Below are 18,068 nucleotides of genomic sequence, written 5' to 3'. Positions count from 1 at the left end.
TTTGGGGAATGGGGGAATGGAGGGGGGGGGATGTCATTGTCTATGTTTAATCTGAATTAGTTAATCACTAGCTTTTATTTATTTTTGATAATCTATGAAGGTATGACAACAGCAGAAAGCAAATGTCACAAGGACAGAGACTGCAAAAACGTGAAGATACCATGTCCGGGGCCGCTCGCATGTTTATATGGTGGCTGCGTTTGTACGTTCCTGGATAAGCCACTCGACATTCCCAATTCTCAAATCAAATGTGCGCATTCCGGGATAAAAATTATAAACCTCCATGATTCTAGTCTTTAACCATTACCTTTTATTTATTAATTTTGATAATCTATATGAAGGTATGACAACAACAGAAAGCAAATGTCACGAGGACATAGATTGCAAAAAGGTGAAAATACCGTGTCCGGGGCCTCTCGCATGTTTGTATGGTGGCTGCGTTTGTACGTTCCTGGATAAGTCACTCGACATTCCCAAATTTTAAATCAAATGTGCGAATTAATTCCGAGTGAAAATTTATAAACCTCCATGATTCTTGTCTTTAACCATTATATTTGTGATGACATATAGCATGAAAAATGTGACAACAATATAATTTGCAAACGTTGGATGAAAAAAGTATTTAAAATATTTATCGTACCGTTGAAAAAACGTCTCAAATTTTTTTTTTTTTTTTTTTTTGTGTTTAACCTGGAGGGACTTCCACCCCCAGGGGCCAATCCCTCGGCGCGAGGCGGACCATTTGGTACTATGGGGAATTAGATACCCCAATTGCCTGGCCAGCGGTTCGAACCCTGGTGCGTATTGGGGCCGAAGCTCCCTCAACACCACCAGGCCAACCCCGCTGGTTAAACGTCTCAAATTTCTCAAACCTTTTTACGGGAGAATTTGCCATATAGCCAAATTTGGAACAAAAATAAAATCAATAGCATTGATTTTGACATTATTAACTTAATAACATTTTGTGCATGATTGAGTCGGTTATACCCTCTCCTTTGGCAAATATTCGGTGAAAGAAGAAGCATATGGATGATGTCGTCAACTGTAACTATGGACATGAGTAGAATAAAATTATTTATAATTCCATCACGTAAAGGTGTCCACATCAAACATTTATTTACCACATAGTATTTATATAGTATGCAGTTTATGATAATATAAAATAGTATGGTAATTATGTTAGTGTTGACAAAATATATTATACAAAATTGATGAATTGGAACATTGTACATAGTACAAGTCAATTTATCAAATAACCATGAACCTAACATAATTCTTAAATCTAAATATAGACCATAAATGTTATTATTCTATATTATATAAAATGGAATGGATATTACTCTTGTGAATTAATATATTTGTGTCGCAAACCCACATCCAACCCATCTGTAACCCTAAATCAAACACACTTCCAAAACTTTAATACTAAACCCTAAACTCGGATTCCTAAACCCAAACTCAAATGTAAAATATTTTAGTTTAAATTAAAATATGAAAAGTATATAACATTTTGTAATATTTACTATACCATATGAAATGGAAAGGAAGACAAACTTGATAGAGAAATATATATGTGTGGCTGAAATAGTGATGGTTCGGGAAAATAAAATAAAATAAAATGTATAGGAAAATAAAATAAAATCAAAATATTATTAAGAGAAACAGAACTACTATTTTAATAATTACATATATATATATATACATAATACTAGTTTATATCATTAATGATATCTTTGTAATTAATATGAGTACTATATTTTGATCCGCGCTTTTTAAGCGCGGGTTTGTTTTTTCAGTTATTAGAAAACATATAATTTAATAGTTGTTTTATAATAATGTTTGAGTTTCAAGAAGTGTTTACATATCCGACAAATATTTGTTGTTGAACCGCAGACCCGTACCTTGTATATAATTCGACTCGAATTTAATGAAAAATTCGATAGAACCTAGTAACATCCCAAAAATTTACTATTAATCCGCTATTTGATTCTACTGATCCGATAAAAACACCAACTATCTAATAATTTTTTTTAAAAAAAATTGATTAACTTTTTCATGAATTTTTAATATTATTTACACTTGTGATTCCTTAGAATTTGATAAGAAATTATTATGTCATTTAAATAAAAATGATAATATAAAAATGATATGAAATTATTAATTTATTTTCGTTATTAATAATCTATTATAACTTTATATTTTTTTATTTTAGATTTAAAAAATAAATTAGGGTATAAATTTTTAAATATCTTGGTTGCTATTAGTAAGAGATCTTAAAAGAATCCATAGATTACGATTTCTATAAAATTTGACGATAATTATGTAAAGCTATAAGATACAAATATATCCACATCAATTATTTTCAAAATCATATGTAATACACAATCTAAAAACGTGCATATATTTAAGATTCTAAAGAAATCTCAATATTAAAGTATAAGATATTTGTTTATTATTTCTGTTATAGGGTTTGGTTTTGTATTTGTAATTCAACAAATGTGACGAAAAACACAATCTTAATTCTTATAACTAAGTTTTTAATATGAACTGAATAAGATGATAAATAAATGAATGTACAAAATTGTTTTGATATATTAAATTGGACACTGGTGCCTCTTTGTTAAGAACTTGATGCTCTAGTGGAAAAGATGAAATATAAGATTGCTTTATTCATGCCCCTCCGAAAATCATTTGATCTCATTGAATAAAATGGGGAAAATTGCTAATAGAGAACAAAAAAATAAGGGTGTTGTCCCTTTGGTATAAATCATTTTTTGTCCAATTTTTCTCCTTTTTACCCTTTGTATTTCTGAAAACTAATGAAATAAATACTTTTGTGAATCAAAAAATATTAAAAATACAAACAATTAATAAAACACCAATATACACATGCTGATATTTTTTTTGTTTTCAAAAAGTTGATAAATAAGAATTTGAAAATATGTTCTACTAAAGGTAGAATGTGCCTTCTACGGAAAATGGTATAGTAGAAAGCGTTTTCTAAAATAAACATGTTCATCTACTATTTTTAGAACGTACATTCTACTATTTACTAATTTTCTAAAAAAGTGGAATGCGCATTCTACTAATCCTAAAGCTATCTACTTTTCGTCCGGAAGCATCTTCTACTTTTATTAAGTATTCTAAATTTCGCGGAATGTGTTTTCTAAAATGTACTCTTCTGTCTACTAAAAGTAGAATGCGTGTTCTGGATTTTTGTCAATGTTCTAAACTTTTAGAATGCGCCTTCTACGGATAAGATTACCTGATTTTTGCGAAAATTAATGAAAATTTCAGTTATGGAAATATTCTAAAAATCTTCTAAAAATATTCTAACTTCCTTAAACGTGTTATTTTCGATTTTGCTTGTCAAATTTTTTAAAAATGATTTTCCCTTGTCTTATTCATTAATCTATGGTTTTTCCATAGTTTTTCTTTTGTTTTTTTTTCACAAACTCTTGTTCACTATGATACATATCTATACAACATGTGGTGTTTTGAAATTAGGTGCATCTTTTTGTAAAATTTTATTTTTACTTTATAAAGTTTACAATTTTTATTTTTATTAAAAACATTTTTAAAATTTATATTTTTATTAAAAAGTTTGATAAAATTAAAATGGTAACAAACGTTTTAAACTTTTTATAAAAAATAAACTTTGTAAAATGTTTCTTTTTATAAAGTTAGTTTAAAGTTTTTATTATTTTTTTTGTAAAGTTTTATTTTCATTTTATAAATTTTAAATTTTTATTTAATTATAATTTTATTTAAAAAGTTTTAAACTTTTTATAAAAATAAAACTTTGTAAAATGTTTTTAATAAGTTTATTTAACGTTTTTATTAAAAAAATTTGTAAATTTTTTTTTTTTACAAAGTTTATTTTTATTAAATAAAATTTTAAAAGTTTTATTTTATTTTCCCTTTTTAAAACGCTTTTAATTTTTTTTTTTAATTCTTTTATTTTAATGTGTTTAATAAAAACTTTAAACAAACTATATAAAATTTGTAAATTTTATAAAAATAAAATAAAACTTTACAAAAAGTTTTTAATAAAAAGTTTAAACAAACTTTATAAAAATACATTGAACTTTTTTTCATTAAAAATTTTGATAAAATTAAAAAGTTTACAAACATTTTAAACTTTTTATAAAAAAAAAAATTGTTAACTGTTTTTTATTAGGTTGATTTAACGTTTTTTATTTAAAAAATTTGTAAATTTTTTTTTATTTTTATTAAGTTTTACAAAATTTATTTTTATTAAAAAAATAAAAGTTTTTATTTTTATTTTCCCTTTTTAAACGTTTTAATTATTATTTTTTAAAATTTTATTAATTTAATGTGTTTAATTAGATTAATCAAAGGTTAGTTTTGGGATTATGAAAGAAATTATACTAAAAGGACAACTAAATGATAGTTTTATACTATAGGGACAACCATGCTGAATTTTTGTTCTGTTTTGGCAATTTTCCCAATAAAATGTGTATGGAATATACGTTTGATAAAAAATATATATTAAACATCACATTGATGCCTCTCTGCAAAGAACTTGATGTTTTAATGGAGGAGGATGAGACAGATATGATGAACACACGACCCTTTTGTATTGGAATATTTGATCTCGTTTGATAAAATGTGTTTATGAAATATCAATTACATAGGTTTGATAAAAGTAATTGTTTATACTTAATTTTTGTTGATATAAACTGGTGGGTGTTCAAAATTATGTGGAAGGGTAAAATATAAGTTATGCATTTTGGTTGTATATAAAAGGTTAGGCTAAATATGAATAGGTCCAATAAGTTCAACAACTTTCCATGAATAGATTTTTTTCAGAATGTTTCTCTTTTAATAATATAAATAACATATAAAAATTAATTCTCAAATAATAATATTATAAAAATGAAACAAAACTATAAAGTGAAAGTGATATAATGTTAGGTTGCAAAAGTAAAAATGTGACATAGAAAGAAAAAAAACATAATACCGTCTAGATGTATATGAAACATTTAATATTTATTGAAATTTTAAAATGTCTAGCACTATTTTTTTGTGAAACAAAGTAGATATTTATTTTGTTTTGACAAAATAAATAATGCAACACTTGTGAAGTAGAGTAATGCGGTGTATATGACGCACGCGGTTAACGCGTGGTGAATAATATTTTGACTTTAAGTTGAAAAAGTTTTGACTTGCGGAGGGGTCGGTTGTTTCGAGGCAAAACGTATGGATTTCCAATAAGATATATACACGTGGGAAAACGGAGCCGTTAACGGAAAGAGTTAGACGAGCGTTTTTTGTTCATCCGTTAAATTATCGTCGTTAAAACAAAAAGTCTGCCGTTTACCCTTCTGGTCCGGTAAGTATTTAATGAGAAATTTACTCCTCCATTTATTGCAAAGAGAAGGAAACTCAGAAGAAGAAAAAAAAATTAGAGAGAGAAAGTTTACAAACCTCCAAATTCTCTAGAGAGAATATCATCCTTGGCCTTTTCTTTCATTTTCTCGGAAGCTAAAGAAGGTAAGAAAGTGAGAGAAAACAAGAGAAAGTGAAAGAAACTCTCTATTTTTCTGAGAAAGTGAAAGAAACTTCTATTTTTCTTTGTAAAAAAACAGAAAAAAGCCAAAAGGAAACGTGTATTTATCTCATCTTGTTTGTGTTTTTTGTTCTTGGGGTACATGTTTATTCTTCTCTTTTAAAATATATTTTCCCGGTTATTCAAAAAATAAAATATTATCCAAGTTTTATCCTGAAATAATACAAACTGAAACTACACAATCCTTATTTTTCACATGAATGTTTAGATAGCTTCTTACTTGTTTTTAATAGTTGACCAGTTTTTTCTAAATTTTATTAAAAAGATCTCACCAGCAATAAATGTTTTTATCAGTTACAATTTTGTATTTAATTTTGAAATATTTTCTGAACTATGAAACGATCTAGCTGTCATCTCTGGTAATTAATCGCCCCTTTCATGCTTCTTTCTGTTGGGTTTGCATTTGAGATTAGTTCTAACTTCTAAGTTATCAACTAATCTTTCTGCATTTCCATGCACTGATTCTTTCCTTGTCAATCTTCACTTCTTCTACCTTTCAAAGGAAAACTTTAACTGAGATCTTTGTGACCATTAGGGGCTGCAAGTGATGTTGAATATGGGAGAAGAAAATGTAATGACCACAGACCACAGATTTGCTTCGCCTCAGCCGCCTTCTTCTTCTCCGGCAACAATCCAAAGCCCTAATTTTAATTTCAACCCTTTCAACTCATTTCCCTCCATTATTCCGGTTTGTTCCAAGTTTACCTGAAAGCTCTTTCATTTTGTTAGTTACATATTTTTCAACGTAGTAATATAAGCTGTTTGATTAGAAGGAGGAGCATGGGATGATGAGCATGAGCATGCTGATGATGATGGGAGATGGAGGAGTAGAAGAAATGATGGAAAACGGGTCGGCCGGTGGGTCATTCGGGTCGGGTAGTGAACAAGCAGAAGATCCAAAGTCCGGAAACGAGTTTGATGTTGCTGAACTTCAAGACGAGGAACAACCTCCTCCTGCTAAGAAGAAACGTTACCACAGGCATACTAATCGTCAGATCGAAGAAATGGAAGCGTAAGTTTTGCGTCTTCTTTTGCATTTTTTTCATTTTATTTAGTAGGTGTGTGTAATATAGTTTTTGGTTTCAAAAAGACTTGAAGCAAACTGAGGTTGAAACTATTTCGGTTAGGTTTATAATGTTTTGGTTTTAGTTTCGGTTTGAAGTACACTACTTTTTTTATCTTGAATAACACGTGTTCGGTTTGTATATGTTTGTTTTAGTTTTTTGGATTTTTGGGATATGAAACTAGTTATGCTAAATATGACTGTTTAAAAAACCGGGATTAGACCACCTTTAATTTTTTTGAAATTGTATATGGGTTAACGTTTTGTGAATTCTTTGGTACTTCTTTGTTTTTGGATCTTGAGAAAAAAACCAAAACCTTCTAAACCGAAAAGATATCGATTTTGATTTTTTAGATCGGTTTCTACCAAACTCAATACACCTGGTACGTTTTGAATATGTCAATCTAATGAGGAGATTGACTTTTGACTTGAATACTGATTTCTGTTTAAACTTTGTAGATTGTTTAAACAAAACCCACATCCAGACGACAAACAAAGGCAGAGATTAAGTCATGAACTAGGACTCAAGCCTCGACAAGTCAAGTTTTGGTTTCAAAATAGGCGTACTCAAATGAAGGTAACTACTAACATTGATCTCTTTAATTTAACCAGTTTAACAATGTGTGTACTTTATAACACATTCCATAATTAATATAAGTAGAGCTCATCTCAAATTAGAGAAAGAATGAACGATAGCTTAAAAGAGAAAGAAAATGATGAAATCTTGAATTCTAGAACTATATATACGTGTAGAAGAACATTCATCAAATAATGATATAACGTTTTTATTTAATGTGATGATTCAAATATATAGGCACAACAAGACAGAGCTGAGAATGTGATGTTAAGGGCAGACAACGATAACCTTAAGGCAGAGAATTCTCATCTTCAGGCGGAGCTACGGTGCCTTTCGTGTCCTTCTTGCGGTGGCCCCACCGTACTCGGTGACATTCCTTTCAACGAACTCCATATTGAGAATTGTCGCCTTCGTGAAGAGGTAAGTCCAATTATTCACAACCATTTGAAATATTGGTCTGGTGCTGATTAAAAGAATTTCTGCATTTGAGTTTAAGGTGAAAAAGTAATCGATATTCTGTGAACTGATTACTTGAAAAATGAAATCATAATGTTAATCCTACTTAATTAAATTGCGAATTTTAAATAAAAGCCGGTTATTTGCTTTACTTCGGTTTGATTTAATTCAGTTTTGACTGGGTTTGATATACTCACCAATTTATTAACAAAATGATTCATATTTAATTGGGTTTGTGTAACACATTGATTGTCTATTCAACAGCTTGATCGTCTATGCTCCATAGCTTCAAGATACACTGGCCGTCCGATGCAGTCATCTCAGCCGTTGATCAATCCTCCTCCAGAGGTTCAACATCACCAACCTTCACTGGAGCTTGACATGAGCGTATACACAGGGAACTTTCAAGAAAATCCTTGTTCAGACATGATGTTGCTTCCTCCACAAGACACTGCTTGTTACCTCCCAGTTCAAACTAATAACAACAGCAACGGCTACAACATGTTACTTGCGGATGAAGAAAAGGTTATCGCAATGGAGATTGCTGTCTCTTGTGTCCAAGAACTTACTAAAATGTGTAACACAGAAGAGCCTTTGTGGATTAAGAAAAAATCCGACAAGATGGGTGGCGAGGTATTGTGTCTGAACGAGGAAGAGTACAGAAGGTTGTTCCCATGGCCAAACAACAAAGGAGATTTTCGTAGAGAAGCCTCAAAGGCAAACGCAGTTGTCATCATGAACAGCATCACGCTTGTTGACGCTTTTCTTAACGCTGTAAGTATAGCAAACGTTTCACAAACAAACACCTTTAATTTTTAATCATTTTTTTCGGATCAGTCGATAAATTTTGGATTTTTGAACTGTAGGATAAGTGGTCGGAGATGTTCTGCTCAGTTGTGGCTAGGGCTAAAACGGTTCAGATCATTTCATCTGGAGTGTCTGGAGCTAGTGGCTCTCTTCTGTTGGTAATATAGTAAATTCGATTAAGAACTTGAAGAACCAACAGAACATATATTTTTTTCTTACTGAACCTATGTTATGTTTTACTAGATGTATGCAGAGTTACAGGTACTGTCTCCATTGGTTCCAACTCGAGAAGCTTATTTTCTACGGTATGTAGAACAAAACGCGGAAAACGGGAACTGGGCAATCGTAGATTTCCCCATCGATAGCTTCCACGACCAGATCCAGCCATTGAGTGCGAACACTCTTCATGAGTATAAGAGAAAACCTTCAGGGTGCATCATTCAAGACATGCCTAATGGATACTCACAAGTCAAGTGGGTCGAGCACGTGGAAGTAAACGAGAGGCACGTGCACGAGATATTCTCCGAGTATGTGAAAAGCGGAATGGCTTTTGGAGCTACCCGTTGGCTCGACGTGTTGGAGAGACAATGCGAGAGGATGGCAAGCTTAATGGCTAGAAACATAACTGATCTTGGAGGCTAGTAATCTAAACCATATTTTATTATATATTTATAAAACCATCACTAAAGCTCTGGTTTTGTTTTGTTATTTTCTTTTGTTAACAGTGATTCGATCTGCGGAAGGGAGGAGGAACATGATGAGGTTATCACAGAGGATGTTGAAAACATTCTGTGTGAATATCAGCACTTCGAACGGACAATCCTGGACCGCTCTGTCTGAAACAACCAAGGACACTGTGAGAATCACGACAAGGAAAGCGTGTGAGCCTGGTCAGCCTACAGGAGTTGTTCTTGCTGCTGTCTCAACCACTTGGCTTCCATTCTCCCACGTTAAAGTCTTTGATCTTCTCCGTCATCAACATCACCACTCTCTGGTAAAACCAAACCCATTATCAATTCACTGAACTAACTTCAGTATTTATATAAAAGTTAAAAGAATTTATTTATTTTTTATATTTATATGTAGTTGGAGGTTTTGTTCAATGGAAGTTCACCCCATGAAGTAGCTCATATCGCCAATGGTTCTCAACCTGGAAACTGCATCTCTCTTCTTCGTATCAGTGTAAGTTCAAACCCTAACTTTGAAACCCTAAATTTGCAACAAAAGAAAAAAAAATATTGATTTGTATTTTACACATTTACTTACAGGTCTCGAGCAACTCATGGCATAACGTGGAGCTGATGCTTCAAGAGAGCTGCATTGATAACTCAGGCAGCTTAATCGTCTACTCCTCCGTCGACGTGGACTCAATCCAGCACGCTATGAACGGCGAAGATCCTTCCGGTATTCCGCTTTTGCCCCTAGGGTTCTCCATCATCCCCGTGAACTATCCCGATCAAGTCGAGGGTATTTCCGTCAACTCCCATCCTCTTCCGTCGTGTCTCCTCACAGTCGGGATTCAGGTCTTGGCTAGCAACGTCCCAACCGCGAAACCAAATCTCTCCACCGTCACAACCATCAACAACCATCTCTGCTCCATCGTCAATCAAATCACTTCTGTCCTTAGCAGCACTGTTGCTCCGTTGATCGAATCTTCTTCGGCCGGAGACGACGCCCTTGCCAACAAACAAGGGATCTAGTGACCGAATTACCCTTAAACCTCCTTTGCTTTTTTTGAATCTAAGACGAAAGAAGGGAGGTTCAAAGGTAATTCGGTTGTGGACTTGAGGGTGTTCTCGTGACGTAACATCTGTTAAAACCCTTTTTAATCAATGTTTATGCTTTCTGGTTATTTCTTTTGTGGAGGGTCATAATGGGATTTAACACTAGAAAAAGTTAAGAGGAAGTCAAGAGCGCACCAGGTAGGAATGTTGACTTCATTTTTCTGTGTACCGGATTATCGGTTCAACCGATCTCCGATTTTAACAGAAAAGCGTATCTGGTTCGGGTATTGACTCCTTGGACTATTTTGGCTTAATTTACATTTCTCAATTTAATATGCTACCTTCTTATATTTTGGCTTTTCGTATTTATTGCTTTAGTCTTTCTAATAATTTTATACAAATTTCGAAAATGGGACGACTTATAGTACCACTTTTAGTTTCAGGATACTTGTCTTTACTTGTCTTTGCGATCTAGCCTATGTACCATAGAGAGTACATGTTCGTCTCTTCTTAGCTTCATGCTCCTGTTTGTGCATTCTCTTGGCTATGAGCTCAGGCGTCCTCTTGTTTCTCTTCCACTCTTGAAACAACTCCCTTGTTGCTTTGCGTTTATCTCTTCATAGATTCTTTTGATTTTAAAAGAAATGTTTACGACCGTTATTCAACGTGTTAACAAAAAACATAACACTGGAGTTCAAGGTTCCTATTTCAAGCTGATAAGGAGGTAATGCTGAAATCAGTTGCGATTGCACCTCCTATTTACTCTTGTGGGTGTTTTAAATTATCAAATCAAGTGATCTCCGAACTAGAATACTGATGCCCATTTTTTGGGGAGAAGAACGAGCAACAACGTGGCATTCCTTGGGTAGCTTGGAAAACTATACATTATACCAAGAAAGAAGGTTGTATTGGATTTAGAGACCTTTTCCAATTTAATGATGCACTACCTGTGAAACAAGCATGACAACTAATAAACTGACCGAATTGTTTGTTATTAAAACTTTACCAGGCACATTATTTTCGGAACCATCATCTCTTTGATGCAAAACCATAAAGATACAGGGGCATTTTTCTGTTATTTCGTGTATCGGGTAGTTCAGGTAAGAGATCAAAGGATCCATTTACTATTTGACTTATTTTCGGTTGGGTTTGGTAATTTTGGATTTGGTTCAGTTCCTATAATAAAAGCACGAACCAGAAAATACCCGGAAATTTTTTGATTTAAACAGGCCCACTAATATATGAACATTTTGGGCCCCATTTTTGCATTAGTTTGGTTTAATATAGTGATAGTAGGAGCAGTTTTTAGTGTTTATATCTCAAATTTGATTTCTTTTTTTGCTCAACTGTTCTTTTTCTTCATTAGGCATTTTCAATATGAAAACTGAGTTATAATTTATGGGGTCATATATACATCCACTTTGCGTTAAGGCTTAAAACACAAAAAAAAGTATAACATTGTTTATCAGTAAAACTAATTAAGTTTTAAAAATTTGCCTTGAGGCTTTAAGAGCATCCGCAACAGCAATCTTTAAGAAAGAATCTTTAGAAAAATAATAATTAAATAATCAATTAGATTCCATCAAAAACTAAAGATTCAATCCTTAAAATTATTAAATAAAGATTCTTTTTAGTGAATCTTTGCACTATTTGAAGGACTCCATCACATATAGCAGTTCATGATATTTTTTTTTTAATCTAAAAAATAAAAAAAAAATTAAAAATTTGGAAAACACTTTTACTAAGGATTCCGATGGGATAACACTGTTGTAGGTGTTCTAAGAACCTTCGCACGGCACTGATCACAATTCTTCCCTGATTAACTTGAAAATACAGAAGTTGACAAAAGTTTGATAAAAAAAAAGTTGACAAAAGTAAATAAGACGACGACAAAAAGACCAAAAGAAATAACTTGGGTTTGAATTGATACAAGGCAATTAAAACTAGCGCTATTGGGCCTCCGACGAAAGGCCCAATTCATTTGCTCACACATCTAAGCTTGGTTTCTCTTCAGCGAGAACCATAATGTACTTTGGGGTTTAACGAGGGTTACCAGTCTCCTCCACCATTTCTTCTGAAGAAAAGACGACGAAGGAGACGAAGCTTTCTTCTTCCATCAATCCTCCGATTAATTCATCTCTGTAAGAACCTATCACACTCAATCTCCCTCTCGATTTTGATTTAATTTAATTCCTCAATCGTTCTAACACCATAGTCCCCATCTAATTTTCCCAGCACACACAAAAAATGCGTCGAAGCTTCTCTATCATAGGCCCAACCAAATGGCTCAAACACTCCTCTCCTCGTACCAACACCATCTTCATCATCACTCCCATCCACTCCCTCTCCTACTTCTCCCCTCACCACCAACGCCAACCCCCAGATCCCGACGACCCAACCAACCTCCTCAAAGAAGACGGAGTCTCCCTCTGCTCCCACATGTGGCTCGACAACTTCAAACACCCAAACAAAACCTCCACCAACCTCACCTCCTACCTCCGCCGCTTCGAGCTCTGGGTCCTCGCCTACCAAAAAGTCTCCTGCGACGAGCTCGGCGCCTACGTCCCACGCACCTCCATCCAACGCTCGGCGCTAGAGAATCTCTTATCCCTCAGAAACTCCGTCCTCGACGACCGGTTCAAATGGGGAGCCCGTCTCGACTTCTACATCAAGTCCCCTCGAGACAAGACCGACTACGAGTCGTTATCCAAGCGCAAGATCAAAGCTATCTTAACCACCACGCAACCTACTCCCTTCCAGGACAGGATCGTTCAAGAAGTGTTGCTGATGATTCTTGAACCGGTTTACGAGTCCCGGTTCTCTCAGAAGTCCTTCGCGTTTCGTCCCGGGAGGACGGCGCACACTGTTTTGAGAGTGATTCGTAGGAACTTCGCTGGTTACTTGTGGTATGTTAAAGGGGACTTGAGTGTGGTTTTGGATGGGATGAAAGTTGGGTTTGTGGTTAGTTCTTTGATGAGAGATGTTAGAGACAAGAAAGTCATCGACTTGATCAAAACCGCGCTTGTTACACCTGTTGTGACGACGAGTAAAGTCGATGGAGAGGAGGAGAAGAAGAAGACGAAGAAGAGGAAGTATCAGAAGAAACGCGTCTTGGCTGACGACGAGCCTAAGCCTGATCCTTACTGGTTAGAGACTTTCTTCGGTTTCGCTCCCGAAGAAGCTAACAAGTCTCCTCAGTGGGGACACTGTGGGATACTTAGTCCTCTTTTAGTTAACGTATGTCTCGACGAGCTTGACCGTTACATGGAAGGGAAAGTTAAAGACTTTTACCGTCCTTCTAAGAGCGACGTTATATGGAACAGCCCCGAAGGAGAAGGTGGTGGTGATCAGGGGAACACTTCGTGGCCTGAGTTTGTGCCCACGAGCGGTCCTGACAAGACGAGGAAGATGGATTACGTTAGGTACGGTGGTCATATACTGATAGGAGTCCGTGGACCGCGAGCTGATGCCGCGACGTTGAGGAAAGAGCTGATTGAGTTTGTTGATCAGAAGTATATGCTTAGGCTAGACAATGAGAATCTCCCTATCGAACATATAACCAAAGGTATAATGTTTCTTGATCATGTTCTGTGTCGTCGTGTTGTGTATCCGACTCTGAGGTATACCGCGACTGGAGGGAAGATCATAAGCGAGAAAGGTGTCGGGACGCTTTTGTCCGTTACAGCGAGTTTGAAACAGTGCATCAAACAGTTTAGGAAGCTGAACTTTATAAAAGGAGACCGTGATCCTGATCCTCAGCCTTGTTTCAGAATGTTCCACGCTACTCAAGCTCATACCAACGCGCAGATGAATAAGTTTCTGACTACGGTTGCTGAGTGGTATCGGTTTGCGGATAACCGGAAAAAGATTGTGAACTTCTGCTCTTATATCGTTCGTGGCTCCCTTGCTAAGCTTTACGCTGCAAAGTATAAGCTTAGGTCACGAGCCAAAGTGTACAAAGGAGCTTCTAGGAATCTGAGCCGTCCTTTGAAGGAGAAGAAAGGTCTGTCACCTGAGTATAACAATCTCTTGAGAATGGGACTTGCTGAGTCTATCGATGGGCTTGTTTACACGAGAATGTCTCTTGTTCCTGAGACTGACTACACGCCTTTTCCGGCTAACTGGAGGCCAGAGCACGAGAAGTTTCTGATGGAGTACTTAACGCTCGATGAACCGAAGACGTTAGAAGAGCAGAAGAGGTTTATCAGAGAGAATGGTCTAGTTTCGCCACAGGACTACACGTCGATGTTGGTGTGGAACTATAAGAGAAATGCTATTCCCATGGATCAGGTTTCGATTCTAAAGGATCAACCTTTCTTGTTGGGGTCATCAAGTAACCACAACCGTGACAATGATGATGATGATGATCAGAAGAATAAAGAAGACAGTGATGATGAAGATGATGACGATGGGCTTCACATTGCACGCTTGTAAGAAACCAGAAATTATTGACTTTTTTTACTCTTATATGAAACTTGGTAGGTCTCTAATCCGGTTTGTTTCGGTTTATCAAATAGTATCATTCGCTTTGGTTACATATGGTTTCAGTTTTCAATGGTTAATGTTTTATTTCGGTTTGGTTTGGATTTGCTTAACCGGATTGAACAAACTTGAATACCGGAGACTGTATTGTAATAAGCACCGAATTTATCAAAGATTGGTAGTAAATTTCTCGAAACATTTCGGTTTTTGCCTAAAGCTTTTGTGATTTGTAATAATGTATGCAGATAGCTCTCATTGTTCAAGACATTTAGAAGGCTATAGAGGCTACGAGCATTGGTTCTACAGTGATTTTACTCTATTAAGGTAACATTGTGAATGTTATTTCAACATTTTTGTAAAAGCCAAAGGAATCAGAATCATCTGAGTCAAAACATCGTTATCTCTTGTAAACGGAGATATCTGAGGAGGGTCTCTTGTTTCGAATCTAGTTTCGCAAAATATCGTTGCATTCAGTGCAGAACTCGTAACAAAGATGGCGGTTTTGTAATCACGCACTCTAACGCTTGTCGCAGCTTCCTTCAAGGTCACATAATTATCTTTATAAATCATGACGCAGTCTTTAATTAGCATTCCAAGCACACTGTCTTTCCCGTAGTTCTTCTCCTTGAGAATCTTGTCAGCCTTTGCTTCCAAGCGCTTCGACCTCGTCCCAGCGTTTGTCATCGAGGCCGTGGCTAATTCGCCCAGACTTTGTGCGGTTTTGCTCCGGTCGTGCCCTTCCAGAGACTTGATGCAGAAATCGAGTCTGAGTTTCCGGTCTCTAGCTGCAGCTTTCTTGCAAGAGTTTTCAATGAGAGATTGTGCGTTTGCTGTGAAAATGTTTATGAAGAGAAAAAACATAATAACAAGGTTAATCAAAAATTTCATTTTTTTTTTAATTTTCTTTACGAGAGGGAGCAGAGGTTTGTAATGAGAAGAATCGATTGTTGAAGAAAGTTTTGTGATCCACAATAATTACTGAAACTAAAAAAAATGTTATGGTTGATGTTTCTGTGAAATGTGATTGGTAACTAACAGTGTATTAGTGGCCTTTTTTGTAGAGTGCTCATGTCACGCTTTACCACTCCGTTTACGTCGTTGAACTATTATCACTCTTTTACTTTGTGTACTAACTACTGTTTCTTGCCTTTTTATGTTAAAACTTAAAATAAATAGATAAATGTTAATTAATTAAATATTTAAATTAGTAAGCTACATTCCACCAGATGAAGTGATGAACTCTTCTTGAATGTAATAACAAGACAGTTCTCATGACTTAGATGAACTGTGACTCACTATTGAATAATACTATAGCTTTTTCTTATTCTTTTTGCATTTTCTGTATTCACTAATAGGATCCTTAACTATATTTTACCAGGAGTTCAGAAATATAAATATGATAACTTAGTACTTTTGAGATCATGATATTTCTCTATTTTCATTATTATTTGTGCTAGTGAATAACTAGGTGAGAAGATACACCATTAGTGATGTTGTAAAGGTAGTATTTGAAACATGACCAAACTGCGAGTAACGAGTTTCCTAGTTTTATTATAAGCCCATCTTGAAATAAATTTAATGGGCTTCATACTTGGCCCATAAACTCGAAGCCTTTCCAGACCTACAATCTCAGTCCTCCCTTCCGCTATAAATACAGGAAGTGAAGCAGTATCCTTGTTGTATACACTCACTCACCTTTTTACACAATCCACTTTACAAAAAGCAGCTAAAACAGCGTCGTTTCGAGAATGAGCAAAGCAGGCAACTTCGGCGGAGGCCTGGGATATTCCCACAAAGACTGGCCGAAACACTTTCCACCAATCCGTACGTCTTCATCTTCCTTATTAACACATATTTTTTTTTCTTACAAAAGTCGTTATTTTTATATTTTTATCTGTTAAAAATCTTCTATTCAGTGACTGATCTGTCATATGGGTGTTTTGTTTTGTGTGTGTGTGTTTGTCTTGTAGCAAGGAACCAGTTCCAGAAAAGTGGTAACCAGTCTTTGTACGAAGTGAAGGAGACGAAGACCGCACGCGTTACGAGGGTGGACACACCTGGGTGCACCGTGTCAAGCCTCATCTACTGGATCGACGGCAAAAACCTCCACTTCTTCGCCGACGAACCCGACATTCCCGAGTACCGCTACAACGGACGCAAATACGGAGGGACGATGGTTTTCGATCCGGTGGCTTACGAGATGAAGAAAGCTAGGGCTAAGCTTGTCAATGGAGTTCTGTGGGTCACCGTTCCCAAGATCACGGGCGTGAATGCCAAGACGGTTACCATTGAGAAGGTCAAGAATCTCAAGATCACAAGAGACGACGCGGTTTGATGATGGCCCGTACGTACGTTTTTGTCTTTATCCGACGTGTCTCTTGCCTCGTTATGGTGTCTAGGGTTTATGGGTCTAGTCTTCTCTGGTTTTTAATAAATGTGTCTCTGTGACGTGGACTTTATATCCTATCCGCGTGTCGTGTCTATTGCCCTCTCGTTATGGTGTCTAGCTAGGGTTTATGGGTGTAGTCTTCTCTATGACTACTTTTCTTATTTTCATTTCTGGGTTTTTAATAAATTTGTATATGTGACGTGGACATTGTTGCATGTGGTTTGTGTTTATCTTTATCTTTGATTAGTGTGTTTTTAATTTCTCTTCTACGTAAATGTCATCAAAAACATGTCTTTGAACAGAGATATTTAATTGGTGTTTCGTTAAAACAACAAACTTTAAATTGTCGTCAGAAAAAATAAAACTTTAATAATAATAGATATATACCAAGAAACCATGCAAAATTAAAACATCTAAAACGGTTGTTACAAGAGAGAAAGTTAGATTCAAAAACAAGAAAGGAGATGTTGCATTTTTTTGTATGTGAAAAGTAGATAATAAGGAGTAAAAAGAGAAGTTTGACAGCTCTGTTTTAACCTAAAGAGAATAAGTGACGTCAGCGACTTCTTGCATGCATTAATGATCTTCTGTAAAAAAAAAGTTTGAAATAAAGTGAGAGACAAGGGTTGCCTCATTTCACTGTTTTGTCGCATTCAAAAGGACATTAAGGAGAGCAATAGGCAGTAAAATATGGACAGCTCTCATATCACGTCATCATCGTACTCTCTCCGGTTCTTACCACGGTAACAATTGCAAGAGTTTTATCAAAAAAAAAACAATTGCAAGAAGGAAAGCCATTCTTTTAACAGTGGTTAAAATGTTTAAAAGATAGAGGTAAAAGTTAAGCAAGCAATATATGACCAGTCAAATGTTTCGTTTATATTTGTATATCAAACAACAAAATCTTTTCTTTTTTTTTTGAACACACAAACAACAAAATCATAATCCATTTTTTCGCGAAACAACACTTACCAAAA

The 18,068-nt window shown here is 35.1% G+C and overlaps 4 protein-coding genes across 8 annotated transcripts; 3 read left to right on the top strand and 1 right to left on the bottom strand.

Annotated features, from left to right (window-relative positions):
• Positions 1 to 5,402: 5,402 nt before the first annotated feature.
• LOC108853963 (homeobox-leucine zipper protein HDG5) lies at positions 5,403 to 10,553 on the top strand. Of its 2 annotated transcripts, XM_018627442.2 has the most exons (11): positions 5,403 to 5,517; positions 6,129 to 6,281; positions 6,364 to 6,605; positions 7,116 to 7,233; positions 7,471 to 7,653; positions 7,954 to 8,463; positions 8,556 to 8,654; positions 8,740 to 9,133; positions 9,222 to 9,490; positions 9,583 to 9,678; positions 9,765 to 10,553. In XM_018627442.2, the coding sequence occupies exons 2-11, from the start codon at positions 6,141 to 6,143 to the stop codon at positions 10,194 to 10,196; spliced, it is 2,484 nt and encodes an 827-aa protein (XP_018482944.1). In that variant the 5' UTR covers positions 5,403 to 5,517; positions 6,129 to 6,140; the 3' UTR covers positions 10,197 to 10,553. The 2 variants fall into 2 exon arrangements, with proteins under 2 accessions (XP_018482944.1, XP_056863599.1); XM_057007619.1 differs by lacking the exon at positions 5,403 to 5,517 and having other exon boundaries at positions 5,843 to 6,281; positions 6,367 to 6,605.
• Positions 10,554 to 12,226: 1,673 nt separating this feature from the next.
• LOC108855895 (nuclear intron maturase 2, mitochondrial) lies at positions 12,227 to 15,595 on the top strand. 4 transcript variants are annotated; one of them, XR_001950139.2, is made up of 4 exons: positions 12,227 to 12,361; positions 12,456 to 14,650; positions 14,948 to 15,026; positions 15,236 to 15,595. XR_001950139.2 is itself a non-coding variant. In XM_018629820.2 (3 exons), the coding sequence occupies exons 2-3, from the start codon at positions 12,468 to 12,470 to the stop codon at positions 14,949 to 14,951; spliced, it is 2,187 nt and encodes a 728-aa protein (XP_018485322.2). In that variant the 5' UTR covers positions 12,227 to 12,361; positions 12,456 to 12,467; the 3' UTR covers positions 14,952 to 15,595. The 4 variants fall into 4 exon arrangements, 2 of the variants coding, with proteins under 2 accessions (XP_018485322.2, XP_018485324.2); XR_001950138.2 differs by having other exon boundaries at positions 15,119 to 15,595; XM_018629820.2 differs by having other exon boundaries at positions 14,948 to 15,595.
• Positions 15,026 to 15,778, bottom strand: LOC108855896 (pectinesterase inhibitor 12). The gene has a single exon (XM_018629823.2). The coding sequence runs from the start codon at positions 15,588 to 15,590 to the stop codon at positions 15,042 to 15,044; it is 549 nt and encodes a 182-aa protein (XP_018485325.2). The 5' UTR covers positions 15,591 to 15,778; the 3' UTR covers positions 15,026 to 15,041.
• A 622-nt stretch (positions 15,779 to 16,400) lies between these two features.
• LOC108852856 (14.7 kDa heat shock protein) lies at positions 16,401 to 17,236 on the top strand. The gene is made up of 2 exons (XM_018626333.2): positions 16,401 to 16,526; positions 16,673 to 17,236. The coding sequence occupies exons 1-2, from the start codon at positions 16,451 to 16,453 to the stop codon at positions 17,035 to 17,037; spliced, it is 441 nt and encodes a 146-aa protein (XP_018481835.2). The 5' UTR covers positions 16,401 to 16,450; the 3' UTR covers positions 17,038 to 17,236.
• Positions 17,237 to 18,068: the final 832 nt, after the last annotated feature.

Source organism: Raphanus sativus, chromosome 4 (genome assembly GCF_000801105.2).
Source record: "Raphanus sativus cultivar WK10039 chromosome 4, ASM80110v3, whole genome shotgun sequence".
NCBI classification, from domain to species: Eukaryota; Viridiplantae; Streptophyta; class Magnoliopsida; order Brassicales; family Brassicaceae; genus Raphanus; species Raphanus sativus.
The sequence above is the reverse complement of the archived record's forward strand: the minus strand, read 5'-3'. Positions and strand labels throughout refer to the sequence as shown.

Excerpts from the sequence above, each read along its gene's own strand:
- LOC108852856 (XM_018626333.2), top strand. The coding sequence starts at position 16,451 with ATGAGCAAAGCAGGCAACTTCGGCGGAGGCCTGGGATATTCCCACAAA. Across the intron at positions 16,527-16,672 it reads GAAACACTTTCCACCAATCC|CAAGGAACCAGTTCCAGAAA; the intron begins GTACGTCTTCAT and ends TTTGTCTTGTAG.
- LOC108855896 (XM_018629823.2), bottom strand. The coding sequence starts at position 15,590 with ATGAAATTTTTGATTAACCTTGTTATTATGTTTTTTCTCTTCATAAAC.
- LOC108855895 (XM_018629820.2), top strand. The coding sequence starts at position 12,468 with ATGCGTCGAAGCTTCTCTATCATAGGCCCAACCAAATGGCTCAAACAC.
- LOC108853963 (XM_018627442.2), top strand. The coding sequence starts at position 6,141 with ATGTTGAATATGGGAGAAGAAAATGTAATGACCACAGACCACAGATTT. Across the intron at positions 6,606-7,115 it reads CAGATCGAAGAAATGGAAGC|ATTGTTTAAACAAAACCCAC; the intron begins GTAAGTTTTGCG and ends TAAACTTTGTAG. Across the intron at positions 9,491-9,582 it reads ATCAACATCACCACTCTCTG|TTGGAGGTTTTGTTCAATGG; the intron begins GTAAAACCAAAC and ends ATTTATATGTAG.